The sequence below is a fragment of the Panicum virgatum genome, chromosome 7K (genome assembly GCF_016808335.1).
Source record: "Panicum virgatum strain AP13 chromosome 7K, P.virgatum_v5, whole genome shotgun sequence".
NCBI lineage: Eukaryota > Viridiplantae > Streptophyta > Magnoliopsida > Poales > Poaceae > Panicum > Panicum virgatum.
In genome coordinates this window covers 36,194,662-36,207,290 of record NC_053142.1, presented here as the reverse complement: position 1 = coordinate 36,207,290, position 12,629 = coordinate 36,194,662, and the positions used below count along the sequence as shown (strand labels likewise).

The 12,629-nt window shown below is 47.9% G+C and overlaps 1 protein-coding gene across 1 annotated transcript; it reads right to left on the bottom strand.

The window, feature by feature from the left end:
• Positions 1-8,002: 8,002 nt before the first annotated feature.
• Positions 8,003-12,047, bottom strand: LOC120641220. The gene is made up of 5 exons (XM_039917250.1): positions 11,690-12,047; positions 10,391-10,976; positions 9,679-10,260; positions 8,967-9,548; positions 8,003-8,840 (listed from the first exon to the last, which is right to left on the bottom strand). Exons 1-5 carry the CDS (start codon positions 12,013-12,015, stop codon positions 8,211-8,213), a joined length of 2,706 nt encoding a protein of 901 aa, XP_039773184.1. The 5' UTR covers positions 12,016-12,047; the 3' UTR covers positions 8,003-8,210.
• Positions 12,048-12,629: the final 582 nt, after the last annotated feature.

Here is a 12,629-nt window from a genome sequence, read left to right as displayed (position 1 = left end):
AAGAGATGGAACCCCCTGCCTTCCCCAGAGACAGGGTTCAGGAGGAAGATCCCCGGCCAGATGGGGTCGACGGCTATCTAGCCGTTGCTGGAGCCGACGAGTTCGCCGCCTGTGGGGAGCTCGGAGAGGCGGAACGAGCGGCCCGCCGCGAGGAACGAGGCGGACACGACCTGGCCGGGCTCGATCTGGCGGTGGCGAAGAGCGTCGAAACCAGAAACGGTGAGGAGCAGAGGGGCTGCCGCCGGGAGGGCGGAGCGCCAGGCGGTGCAGACGCCGCGGATGGAGGAGTAGGACTCCAACGGGAGGCCGAAGCCATCGCTGATGAAGCGTAGGAGATCCGGTGGAAGAACCGCCCAAAGCCCCATCGACTCCATGACTCCATGTCCATGGCGGCGTGATGTCTTATATATCTTGAGTGATCTTCCTGAGACGATGGATATAGAATTTGCAGCACGGCCCATATATAGCCTCCCCGAGCCACGTCCCGTCTTTTACCCAGACTCTCCATCGCCATTGGGAAATTCAAATTCCCCAAATCCCACCTGCCGAAACCCTAGCTAACCACCGCACGTCGCGCCGCAATGGAGCACTCGCCGCAGTCGAGCTCCGCCCACGACTCCGCCGCTGGCCGGGGCGGCAAGAAGCTGCTCGATCACGTCCTTGGGTACCCGGATGCCTACCTCGGCTCGGTGGAGAAAGGCACGCGAACGCTGTGGGTCTACGACGAGCGCGGCACCGTGGCGCACCGCGCGGTCACCTACGCCCCAGGCCTCCACAAGATCTTCGACGAGGTCCTCGTCAACGCCGCCGACAACAAGCGGCGCGCCCCGGCGGCGATGGACGCTCTTCGCGTCGAGATCGACGTCGCGGAGTGATCACTTCACAGAAATTGAGAAGAGAAGTTGGGGGCGTGGGGTGGGGCTGTGCGGGCCCGGAATGGCTTAAGTTGTACCCACGAGTAGTACCTTTCCTATGAACTCTTGATTTATAAGAACACAAGATTCGTTAAGAAAATAAGCCCACTAAAACTTCTAATTTGTTCGAAGTGTTGAAGATGTCAATACTTTCAGAACCATTATATTACTGGAGCATTTGAAGGGCAGGAACTCAGAAAAAATTGTCTCGCCTTGCTATGTTTGCTTGTCAAGATTTTTTTTGTTGGACTCCAAAAACTTGGCAGGCTGCTTATGATGTGGTCAGGAAAATTTCAGTTCACCATCACCTATGCGACGTCCAAGTTATGGCTACTGATTACTTTTTTTCTTCTGCAGTTTTATATGGACCTTGATCCTAAATATAAGAGATGGTTCCCCCGTGTCTTAAAGAAAGTACTGATCGCTTACTACAGCTCAATAACCGAACTTCTACATTTTTATTATTTAGCTTGTGTTTTTTCCTGGTGTATGTGAACAATGTACCGTTTTATGCATAATTGACAACAGTCTCCATCGTGCAGTTTCTTCGTGTCATTGAGTTGGGAAAGGCAAAAACTTTGAATGCCAATGAACCAAATGCTGATCTAATTGACTCACATGTGAAGCTTCGTAAATCTGTTGATGAATTGATTCGTGATGTTTCAGCGTGAGTTTTTAGTTGTCTGCTCAACTAGCTCTTTATTTATGCAAAAGGTATCCCTTTATGTAGCGCATTTAAGTGAAAAATAGTTATCCTCCTTTGTAGGCTAGCGCGAGCTCTTCTCAAGCGACCACCTGTTATTCCAGAGTATGGACACATAAGGGTAAGTCTGAAAACTTAAGGACAGTGATATCATTCATAACTCTTATTAGCATTGGTATTTATAGGATTAATTTTGGGTTTTGATTTTGTTGACAATAAAAATTGGCAGCAGACTGGACCAACTAGTCTGACCGGTCTGACCAAGCGGTCTGACCGGTCTAGGTGCTGTAGCTAGTCTAGCACGACCGACCGGTCTGACTGGTTGAAGCAGAGTCCGGGTACAACTGTAGATTGTTATAGATTTATATTTGTAAACATGATTTCTTGCAGGATAAGTCCACTCACCCTATAAATATAAAGGGTCACGGCCGATTGAGGACATCTAATCGATCAAAAACAAATCAATATATTACTTTTCTTTATGTTTATTGCCTTGACTTTTATCTCCAAACCCTAGCTCTTCCGACCCTTTTATGTTGTTCATCTTTTGTCTCCGCGGCGTCTGAAGGCGTTCTAGGTGGCCTGCCGATCCTAGAACAACCTACATGCGCCTACCCGGACGGGGTCCCTCCCGGGTGAGCGTTCATCGGATTTCGCCGCTCTTCACCGACGAACCGGTCTGATCGGTTACCCCGACCAGTCTGACCGGTCTAAGCATCGGCCCTGCAAACTGTGCCGTCGCTCGCTGCGCGATCTAGCGCGTTCATGTGTTGGTCCTAAATTTGCACCAACAAATTTATTTCAAAATGTCTTAGCAGTTAGACCTTCCCATTGATGTCATCAGAGAGAAGATTTTACTGTATTCTGCCAGCATATGTTGATCAACAAGAATTGGCACATGGCATACACTTCTGGTTATCTGGGTCAAATGCAGTCTGCCTGTGGGGAAGCATCCCACTTAGATTCTTATTGGCTACTTATAAACTTCAGCGACGTGCTGCTACCGGTTTGATAATGCGACGCCATTTTAAGGGGCTTGAAGAGAAATTTATTGCCCGATATGCCCGAATAATTGCTTCAAGCTGTGGGCTGCACCTAATCCTGATGAGATGGTCCATATATACCAATCCGGCTATGGGTTAGAGCCAGACAGTCCACCCTCTAGTGAGTGTTGAGGATTTCATATGTACTGGAATGGCTGTCTCTTTTGCAGATTGACGGAAGGTAGCAATGATATTGTGTCGTGGTACCATACTGTCCCCACCAGTGTTTAAAATAGTGGTCTAAGATATTTAGTGTCTGGTATTTGTAGAGGCTAAGAAAGACTATAGCGAGCTATAACCTAGCTAACCCATTTAGTGGTTCTGTAAATACCATTTGTGGAGAAATTGACGACTTTAACCAACTCTATATGAGAACTCAACTCTTTTATTCACCAAAACTTAATACAACACATGACTCTTTCACTCTTTATGCAGCTACCATACTATGATACTATTACATTACATGGCAATTATCATCTCCTACTTGAAACCTCTTATGTCATGGTATGACAAGAGGGGAGGGAAGCACCCCTATTTATAGGACTCCATAGATTATATGGTCTTCCCATGTGTTCATCTTCTACATACTTTTTTTACAAAATATCTAATTTTAGAATTTTCCTCATGCTTATCTAACCATATAAATATCTAATTTCTAGAGTATTTCATATTTCACTATGAAGCATGGTAACCATAGTTCATGTATACTCTCTAATCTTCTTGAAGCTTCTAACAATTTTGCATTTCTACTTCAATGCCATGCATAAATCTGTGAGTAATTTTGCATATAAACATGTGGCGGTGGTTGAGTACCGCTAGCAGGGATTTGTGGGAACTCCTATTTAGAGATTCAGCCAGGGGTGTAACACGCAGTGAGATCTTCCCCGGGGCAAGCGGTGAGATGGTGATCTTTAGATAGGTTCAGGCCGTCCGGAGGCGTAATACCCTACGTCCTGTGAGCTTGTAGCTAATTGTTATCTTTGTGTTCAGCGTATCCGATCCCTTTACATGTCCTGGGACCTTGCTATTTATAGACTACAAACATTTCTACGAATATTCCCTTTCTGGTGGGAACGCCCCCCTTCGGGTGCGGGTGCCGTCGACAACTTGTCCTGCTTCTTGTCAGCCGTGCAATCATTGGGTCGGGCCCACCATGATGCGCCCGCGACGGGCCTCGGGGCACCCTGAGATAACCGCAGCACCCCGGGCGGTCCCGAGGTGCGTCCCGGGGCGTTGCGGGGTGCTCTAGGGCGGTCGTGTGCACCCTGGGGGCCCACGCTTCTTCCCAGGGTGACCTCGGTCAACCCCGAGAAGGCGGCCCGGGTCAAGCCAGAGTTACCACGATGGGACGGGTAGTAAATAGGGGCGGGCACCAGCCTCCGTCCATTTACCATCTGATGGAACGCGGCTCAGGGATAAGCCTCCCTAGACGGCTCTCCGCCGCCTGAGCGCACGACTCTTCCGTAATTATGATGTTTTTACGGGGAAGCCACGCCCTTTCTTTGGCCCCGCGCCGGCTCCGGCGGTGCGGCGCGATAATCTTTGGGATCACCTGCTCGGTAAAGATCTTTTTACCGGGCGGGTGTCTTCGATGAGAAGGAAAGGAACCTCCACGGGCTGCTCACAATGGCCCGAGCCCGGCCCGGCCCATCCCGGGCGGTGCGGGGTCCAAGGCCCGGGTGGAAGTGGTGGATCATGTTCCTGTCATCAACTTCCATAATTGTGTTATGGTTAGCGAAGTACCTCTTGATGTAATCGCGCAGAGACTCAGTAGGCTGCTGAGTGACGCTGGTCAGATCCCATCTAGTCTTGGGGCTCGGGCATGCTGCCTGGTAGTACTAGACGAAGGTGGTGCAAAGGCCCTGCCAGCTGTTGACCGAGCCGGCAAGGAGGGCTTCCAACCAATTGAGGGCCTGGCGACTCATCATGACCGGGAAGTAGGCCGCCATGATGTTGTTGTTGCCGTTAGCAGCTCGAACGGCGATGGAGTAGGTGCGCAACCATGTCTTCGGGTTGAATTCGCCGTCGAACTTCGCGATGCCGACCAGCTTGAAGGTCCCGGGCCACTAGATGGCTCGCAACCTGTTGGAGAAAGCGGAGAAGCCGTCGAGGTCGTTGGCCGGGTCTTAGTTGTTCGCTCGAGGTTGGTGGTCACGGTTGTTGCGGTTGACGCCGGGTGCACCGCACTCTTCGTCGTAGCGACGACGTCATTCCCGCTCGGCCGCATCTCGTTCGCGGTGTCAGTTGTTGAAGCGGGGCCGTAGATCGCGGCGGTCGAGGTTGGCGCGGAGATCCAGGTGATCGACCTCTTCATCCCGGCAGTGAGGGCGTACCGAGCGGTTGGAACTCGATTGTGCTCGGTACTCGGAGTACTGCCTCCTAAATCCCTGAGTTTGGGCTGCTGCAACATGTAGACAGCACGGGCTTTTGCAATTTTAGGAGTCTGAGGAAGGTTCTCGAATACCTGGAATATGACGGCCATATTAGCAGATGGTGTAGCGAAGACTTCATGACCGTCGTAGTCTAGGACGAACTCATTCTCGAGGTTCCTGGGTCTTGGTGGAGAGCCGCATGGTCGTGCAACCCTAGGGTTGCGACGTTCCTCAGCGTCGAGGTCCTCTTCGGCTCGGAGAATGACCTCGTCGTTCGCCCGACGTTCAGTGCGGAGGGTGTTGTGGTGGAAGCGCTCCACTCGGTGTTCCTCATCCTCGCCATCGAAGGAGTCAGAGTCCCGGGAGATGACGGAGATTTGGCGCCGGCCGTCGAGGTTGTTGCGGTTGGGCGGGAGGGTGAAGACGGCAACCTGATACTCAGCCTCTGACTGTGCGGCCGGATCAGATTGAATCTGATCCAAGTCAGACTGGATCAGGTCAGATATGCGCAAATTCCCCATCTGTATACGCCATCGAGTTGTTGCAGAGCCGTAGAGCGTCGAGGCCGAGTTGCCTGGGCGACCCAGAACATTCTCCCTGAGTTGGATGCACTCGGCGATGCATCTGACGACACGATCTATCCCGGAGATAAGATCATCGGTGGTTATGACAGGGCGACGGATCACCATGGGATGAAGAATCGGAGGGTCGTTGATATCGAGTTCGGAAACTCGCCGGGTGGTGGAGCTCTGAGCAGTCAGATCGGATCTAACGCTAGAAGAGTTGCCGTTGTCGGTGCTCGAGGGGCTGGTGGGTGGGTTCCTAGGAACCGTAGTTTCTGGGAAACTACCGAAGGTGAAGGAGAAGCCGGCGACGGCTAGATGCTGATGCTAGCAGAGAAGAAGACGCCGGATCTTGATGCAATCAAACTTGCTGCAAGGACTCCTGAGAAATCTCCCCTACCTGGCGCGCCAACTGTCGGATTGCTTATCCGGCAAGTCCACCAGGGGTATGCCCTGCGGTAGATTTGTAGGTGTAGAGGGGATTCCGGAGCCAAGAGTCGGATGGTTACGTCATGACACAAGGGTTTGACAGGTTCGGGCCGCTCGGAGGCGTAATAACCTACGTTCTGTGTTCTGTGTATTAGGGCTAATGCTAGAAATGCTGAATGAGCTGCGTGGAGTTGAGTTGTTTCCTATGGATCCCCTCACGGTCCCTTTATAGACCAAGTGCCATGGGTTACAAGTCAAGAATGATATATACTCGGGTTGTTACATGGAATCAGGTCAGTTAAGATCCCTAAATATCCGGGAGTCTACTTCGAGCCTTGATCCTAATCCTCGGAGGAACCTTCCAGTGTCCAACCGAGCACCTGTCCGCCGGGTAGTTGTGCAGAGTAGTTCGGCAGAGTAGGCACCCGGGTATGGGATAACTACTTGGTCTGCCGGGCCGTCGCCGGGGGCGGATGGGCTGCTCGTCGCCCTCCGCACCTTTATCCAAGGGAGTGGGGGCCCGTCCCCACTACGCTGACAACATGAAATCAAGAAAATTTCGTATACTGAATTACGTCTTGGGCTTCATTCTCTTGTTACATCATTGACGAAATACTAAATTTGTAAATGACGAAGTTCAATACTAAACTAACAATAAATAGAGATTAATTATATGGTTTAGCCAGCTAAATAAACCTTAATTTAGCGGCTATAGCGGGAGTATCAGCTCTCCAAAAGTGTGTCGTGGCTATGCACATTCTTGCTTACGGAGTCCCGATGGATGCTGTTGACGAGTACGTGCGTATTGGTGAGTCAACTGCTAGAAAAGCTTTGCATCATTTCTATCGGCTGTCATTGAAGTTTTTGGCAAGTATTACCTATGGGCACCCAATGCAGCCAATGTAGCTAGGCTTCTTCAAGAGGGGGAGAATCATGGGTCCCCGAGGATGCTAGGAAGCATTGATTGCACGCACCGGGAGTGGAGGAATTGCCCCATAGTGTGGAAGGGTCAGTTCATGGGCAGAGGGAAGCATCCCTCTATGATCTTAGAAGATGTTGCATCACATGACCTATGCATATGTCATGCTTACTTTGGCATGCCTAGAAGTAACAACGACATTAACGTTCTTCATGATCCCATGTATTCCCTGGTTACCTGAGGGGACGTTCAACCCTGTGTCGTTTGCGGTCAATGGAAGGACATATAACATGGTCTACTACCTTGTCGTTGGAATTAACCCTGAGTGGGCAGCCTTTGTTAAGACTATTCATTACCCCATGGAGCAGAAGACGCAACACTATTGCCACTCAACAGGAAAGTGCATGCAAGGATATAGAGTGTGCATTTGGTGTCCTGCAAACTCGGTTTGTGGTGATCAGAGGACCCGCGTATGGTTGGGACCGTAGGCACATTAATGATATAATGATGACTTGCAGTATTTTCCATAACATGATTGTTGATGATGAACAAGACAATGCTCATAATACTGATTTCTTGGACATCAAAGAACTAGCTGTTCCGTACCGCAACAATCCAAACAGGGAGGCATTTGTCGCTACACACCATAGGCTTAATGATCAAAACAGGCACTTTCAGCTACAATATGATCTCATGGAGCACCGGTGGATGAGGCTGAGATCTCTTCAGCACTAGATAAATTATTGTTAGGAGTTTAAATATCATGTGGTATCGTCATATTATGTGATCAATCATGTAATAATAGCTAAGATTTGTACGCACCCATATCGACATGTAGTGTATGCTAGCAGGTCGTTTGTGGTTAGGCATTTTCGATTAATATCACGTGTTTGGGAAATTTTGGCCGCCACAGATGATTGTAATGAGTATATGAAGCTGAAGCAGTCATAAAAGATGCCTAGGAAACTCACGTGCAGACATGTACAGGGTGTTTGTCGTGTTGACAACATCAATTAGCCCACACCTCGGTCCCAATCTTGGATATAGCAAACATGGAGATGCCACGGTGGGGGGAAAATTCAATAAATCCTCTACAATACGGTGAGGGACAGATCGCCATCTCGCTCGACAATGTGATGGGGGCCAATAAATTTACAATCAACAAATAATAGTTCCAAGTCCACACTCAACAACTAACACAATTACACACTCAACTAAGGTTACATTGGTTGATATAATAAATAAGGTTTCAAGTCCCATGCATGGTTCATGGCCCCCGTCTCTTCCTGCGCCTAGCTGCAATCTTTTCCAGAATTTCTTCCTGAAGAGTTTCGTAATATACTCGCTGAGCTGATGTGCAAGCATCAAGATCAATCCCAAGGATCCTTTCATCCTCTTTCTTCTCCTTCTCTACCTTGTCCATGTCATGCTTCTCACGCATGAGCTGAATCTTCTCTTGCTCAATGAGTAACAGTGATTGATTGTAGCTTCGCATTGCCTCAAAGCGCTTCTCATCTATACAGGCAAGTTGCTGGAAATGATCATTTTTACGCACAGATTCTTCTTGCAGGATAGAAATCTTTTGCGAAGATAGATCTTGCATCCTCGAAGCATACTCCGAAGATGATGCTGAACCCGCAGAAGAATTTGCTTTCTTCTTGGCAGCTTTAGATGAATCCCTGCCCATAGGCCTCTTCTCAGCTGATCCAGTAGGGCTAGAATTGTCATTTACAAGGTTGATGGTGTCCTCTCCAAAACCATCACCTCCAGCTGATTTTGCAAATGCTCTGGCCTTTCGATCCTGCCATTTGGGCTCATCCTTCATGATCTCCCAGCAATGCAGGTACCCAAAGTTGTGTTTGAGTACACCAGCAAAAATAGATGCTGCATGGGTAGTCTACAGCAGGAAATAATTGTTGTTAAATTTACAAAATGCATAGACATATAACATGCAGGTAGTGTCTGCTAGTAAATTAGAGAGATACACCAGCATAGAAATAAAATGGGTCAACAAATCGCAAACCTTATCGGCATCCGACATCCCGCTAGGATTCTCTCGATTAACATCAGCATAGAATGATGAGAACTTCCCCACTTGAGCCTTGATAGTGTCCCAACGGCTCTGGAGAGACCTCACAATCCTTTCTGGGCATGATCCCCTCCTCAAGTTGTACCGTTCCAGAATTCTTAACCACATGCCATCTTTTTTTTGTCCTGTACTTGTAATTGGGTCACAGCTTATTTCAAGCCATGACTTCACAATGTTTACATCTTCTTCTGGGATGAAATTGCTTAACTTGGTCCTGCTGACCACCTTTGTCCTCTTTTCTTTTCCTGTAGATGCTGCTGAGACGGGCCGTTCCTCCGCATCTTCCTCATCGTTTTGCGCAGATGCATTTGCGTTTTCAGCTGATCCAATAGGGCTAGAATTGTCATTTACAAGGTTGATGGTGTCCTCTCCAAAACCATCACCTCCAGCTGACTTTGCAAATGCTCTGGCCTTTCGATCTTGCCATTCGGGCTCATCCTTCATGATCTCCCAACAATGCAGGTACCCAAAGTTGCGTTTGAGTACACCAGCAAAATTAGATGCTGCATGGGTGGTCTACAGCAGGAAATAATTGTTGTTAAATTTACAACAAAATGCATAGATATATAACATGCAGGTAGTTGGTGGCTAGTAAATTAGAGAGATACACCAGCATAGAAATAAAATGGGTCAACAAATCGCAAACCTTATCAGCATCTGACATCCCGGTAGGATTCTCTCGATTGACATCAACATAGAATGATGAGAACTCCCCCACTTGAGCCTTGATAGTGTCCCAACGGCACTGTAGAGACCTCACACTCCTTTCTGGGCATGATCCCCTCCTAAAGTTGTACCGTTCCAGAATTCTTAACCACATGCGATCTTTTTTTTGTCCTGTACTTATAATTGGGTCACACCTTATTTCAAGCCATGACTTCACAATGTTTACATCTTCTTCTGGGATGAAATTGCTTAACTTGGTCCTACTGACCACCTTTGTCCTCTTTTCTTTTCCTGTAGGTGCTGCTGAGACGGGCCGTTCCTCCGCATCTTCCTCATAGTTTTGCGCAGATGCATTTGCGTTTTCAGCTGATCCAGTAGGGCTATAATTGTCATTTACAAGGTTGATGGTGTCCTCTCCAGAACCATCACATCCAGCTGACTTCGCAAATGCTCTGGCCTTTCGATCCTGCCATTTGGGCTCATCCTTCATGATCTCCCAACAATGCAGGTACCCAAAGTTGTGTTTGAGTACACCAGCAAAAATAGATGCTGCATGAGTGGTCTGCAGTAGAAAATAATAGTTGTTAAATTTACAACAAAATGCATAGATATATAACATGCAGGTAGTTGGCTGCTAGTAAATTAGAGAGATACACCAGCATAGAAATTAAATGGGTCAACAAATCGCAAACCTTATCGGCATCCGACATCCCGCTAGGATTCTCTCGATTGACATCAGCATAGAATGATGAGAACTTCACCACTTGAGCCTTGATAATGTCCCAACGGCTCTGTAGAGACCTCACACTCCTTTCTGGGTATGATCCCCTCCTCAAGTTGTACCGTTCCAGAATCCTTAACCACATGCTATCTTTTTTTTGTCCTGTACTTGTAATTGGATCACAGCTTATTTCAAGCCATGACTTCACAATGTTTACATCTTCGTCTGGGCTGAAATTGCTTAACTTGATCCTACTGACCACCTTTGCCCTCTTTTCTTTCCCTGTAGGTGCTTCTGAGACGGGCCGTTCCTCCGCATCTTCCTCATCGTTTTGCGCAGATGCATTTGCATTTTCAGCCGGATGAAACACTTGTGGACCACTGCTACTTGGATGCATCATTGACGCATTGGGTGGAAGCTGCGGCAATCCTTGAGGGAACCAAGATGGAGGACCTTGGTAGCCATACATGTATGGGATCCAGGTGTAGGGAAAATTGTTGCCACCAGGAGAAGGGTCCTGTGATCCATCACCAACATTGGACTGCTTAGGTTCCATCCTGAAATCACAGGTAGCGAACAAATGGGTTCACTAAAAGCATGATTACTATTGCATTAACAAAGAGCCTGGCATAAAACAATTTGCAATCATGGCAAACTCGAATTAATATGATCACAGGTAGGTAGGGAGAGAGAAAAAAATAGAAACACATGCCTTCGATCCTCAAGCAGACAACATGATAGAAGATTTGTTTAGTTTGTAGTCCTAGAACTGCTTGCCTCCCCTGAGTATGTAACTGGTTCATTTATTGCAAAATGGATGCCATATCTGTGATTCTTAATTTCTTATTACTAAGATTTGTTGTGACTTACAAATTATTAAATTAACATGCTCAAGCATTGTTATGGCCAAAGAGATTATCATACAGCAAGAGAATCCCACAAGTAAAGGTCTAGCGAAGTTACAGCTGCTTAAAGTAAACCAAAGCTGTAGTAAACCAAATGATTGATACCATGGAGGGTTCAATTTAGTTTAGTTTCTCTAAAAGCTACAAGTGTTATCTGATTCCACATGCACAGCAGCACAGAGGTTCATTTCATTGACAATTTCAGTCTTGGAAATGCACAGATGTTCATTTCATTGGCGATTTCAGTCTTGGAAATGCACAGAGGTTCATTCCATTGACAATTTCAGTCTTGAACGCGAACTTGCAAAAATAGGTTGACACCAATCAACCTGAACTTGCAGGGGTAGCAAGGGTGGACATACTACCTGAGTTGGGCAAGACGCCGGCTGGAGCGCGCGGTGGAGCTCTCCTCAGACTCAGATGTTGCCGCCTCAATCGGAACCGGCGAACCCCGACGCCGCCGCTTTGCGCGGAACCTTTCCGCTACAGAGGCCGCCGGGTCGGGCCTCCTCCTTGGCTCCCCCACGTCCGAGGCCCCCGGATCTAGCGGGAGAACCGCTTCTCCAGGATGGCCCTCTTGTCCCGCGCCGGAGCCGCCCCTCACCGTCGCGGTGCGGAGCCGGGCCGAGCTGGGGCCAGGCCGCTCTCGTCGACGCGCGGACGAGGGAGGGGCGGGGCTGGTCGCGCTCATCGATCTCCATTGAGTTACTCATCCCCATTCACTCGGAGAAGACCCGGCCGTCGGATGAGCTCAAGGGCGGTCGCGAGGAAACGGGCCGAAAGCAGAGGAGCGGAGCTGAGGCCCGAGGCCCTTGTTGGGCCCCCTTGTTCGGCGTCATCTCGCGGAAAGGAAAAAGCCTTTTTTTTTTCCTCTCTAAACTTTGGACCGAATCTGTTTTTCCTCGCTGAACTTTAAAACCGAACGACCAGCCTTCTTAGACTCCCAAAATTAGTCGCAGGACCTCTTTGAGCGGGTTTGAGGGCGGTGCACTATTTTTCTTTCATGATTATTTTAATTGGATTTTTAAAAAATTATAGTAAATTAAAAAATCATAAAATAGACAATCCAATTTTGTTGGATTTCACATGAGTAGATATACGCAGTAAATATATTATATAATATACTTTAGTACAATTTTTTGTTATATCTTTAGATATATATTTTTTTGTAATTAATTTATAGCTTTAGTTTTCGTCGTCCAACTATGGTGAAATTTTTATGGCGGACATATCATTATTTGATTGAGCTGTAGTAAAAAATTTATAATTATTAGATAATGTTTGACTGATCTATAGATTTATCTA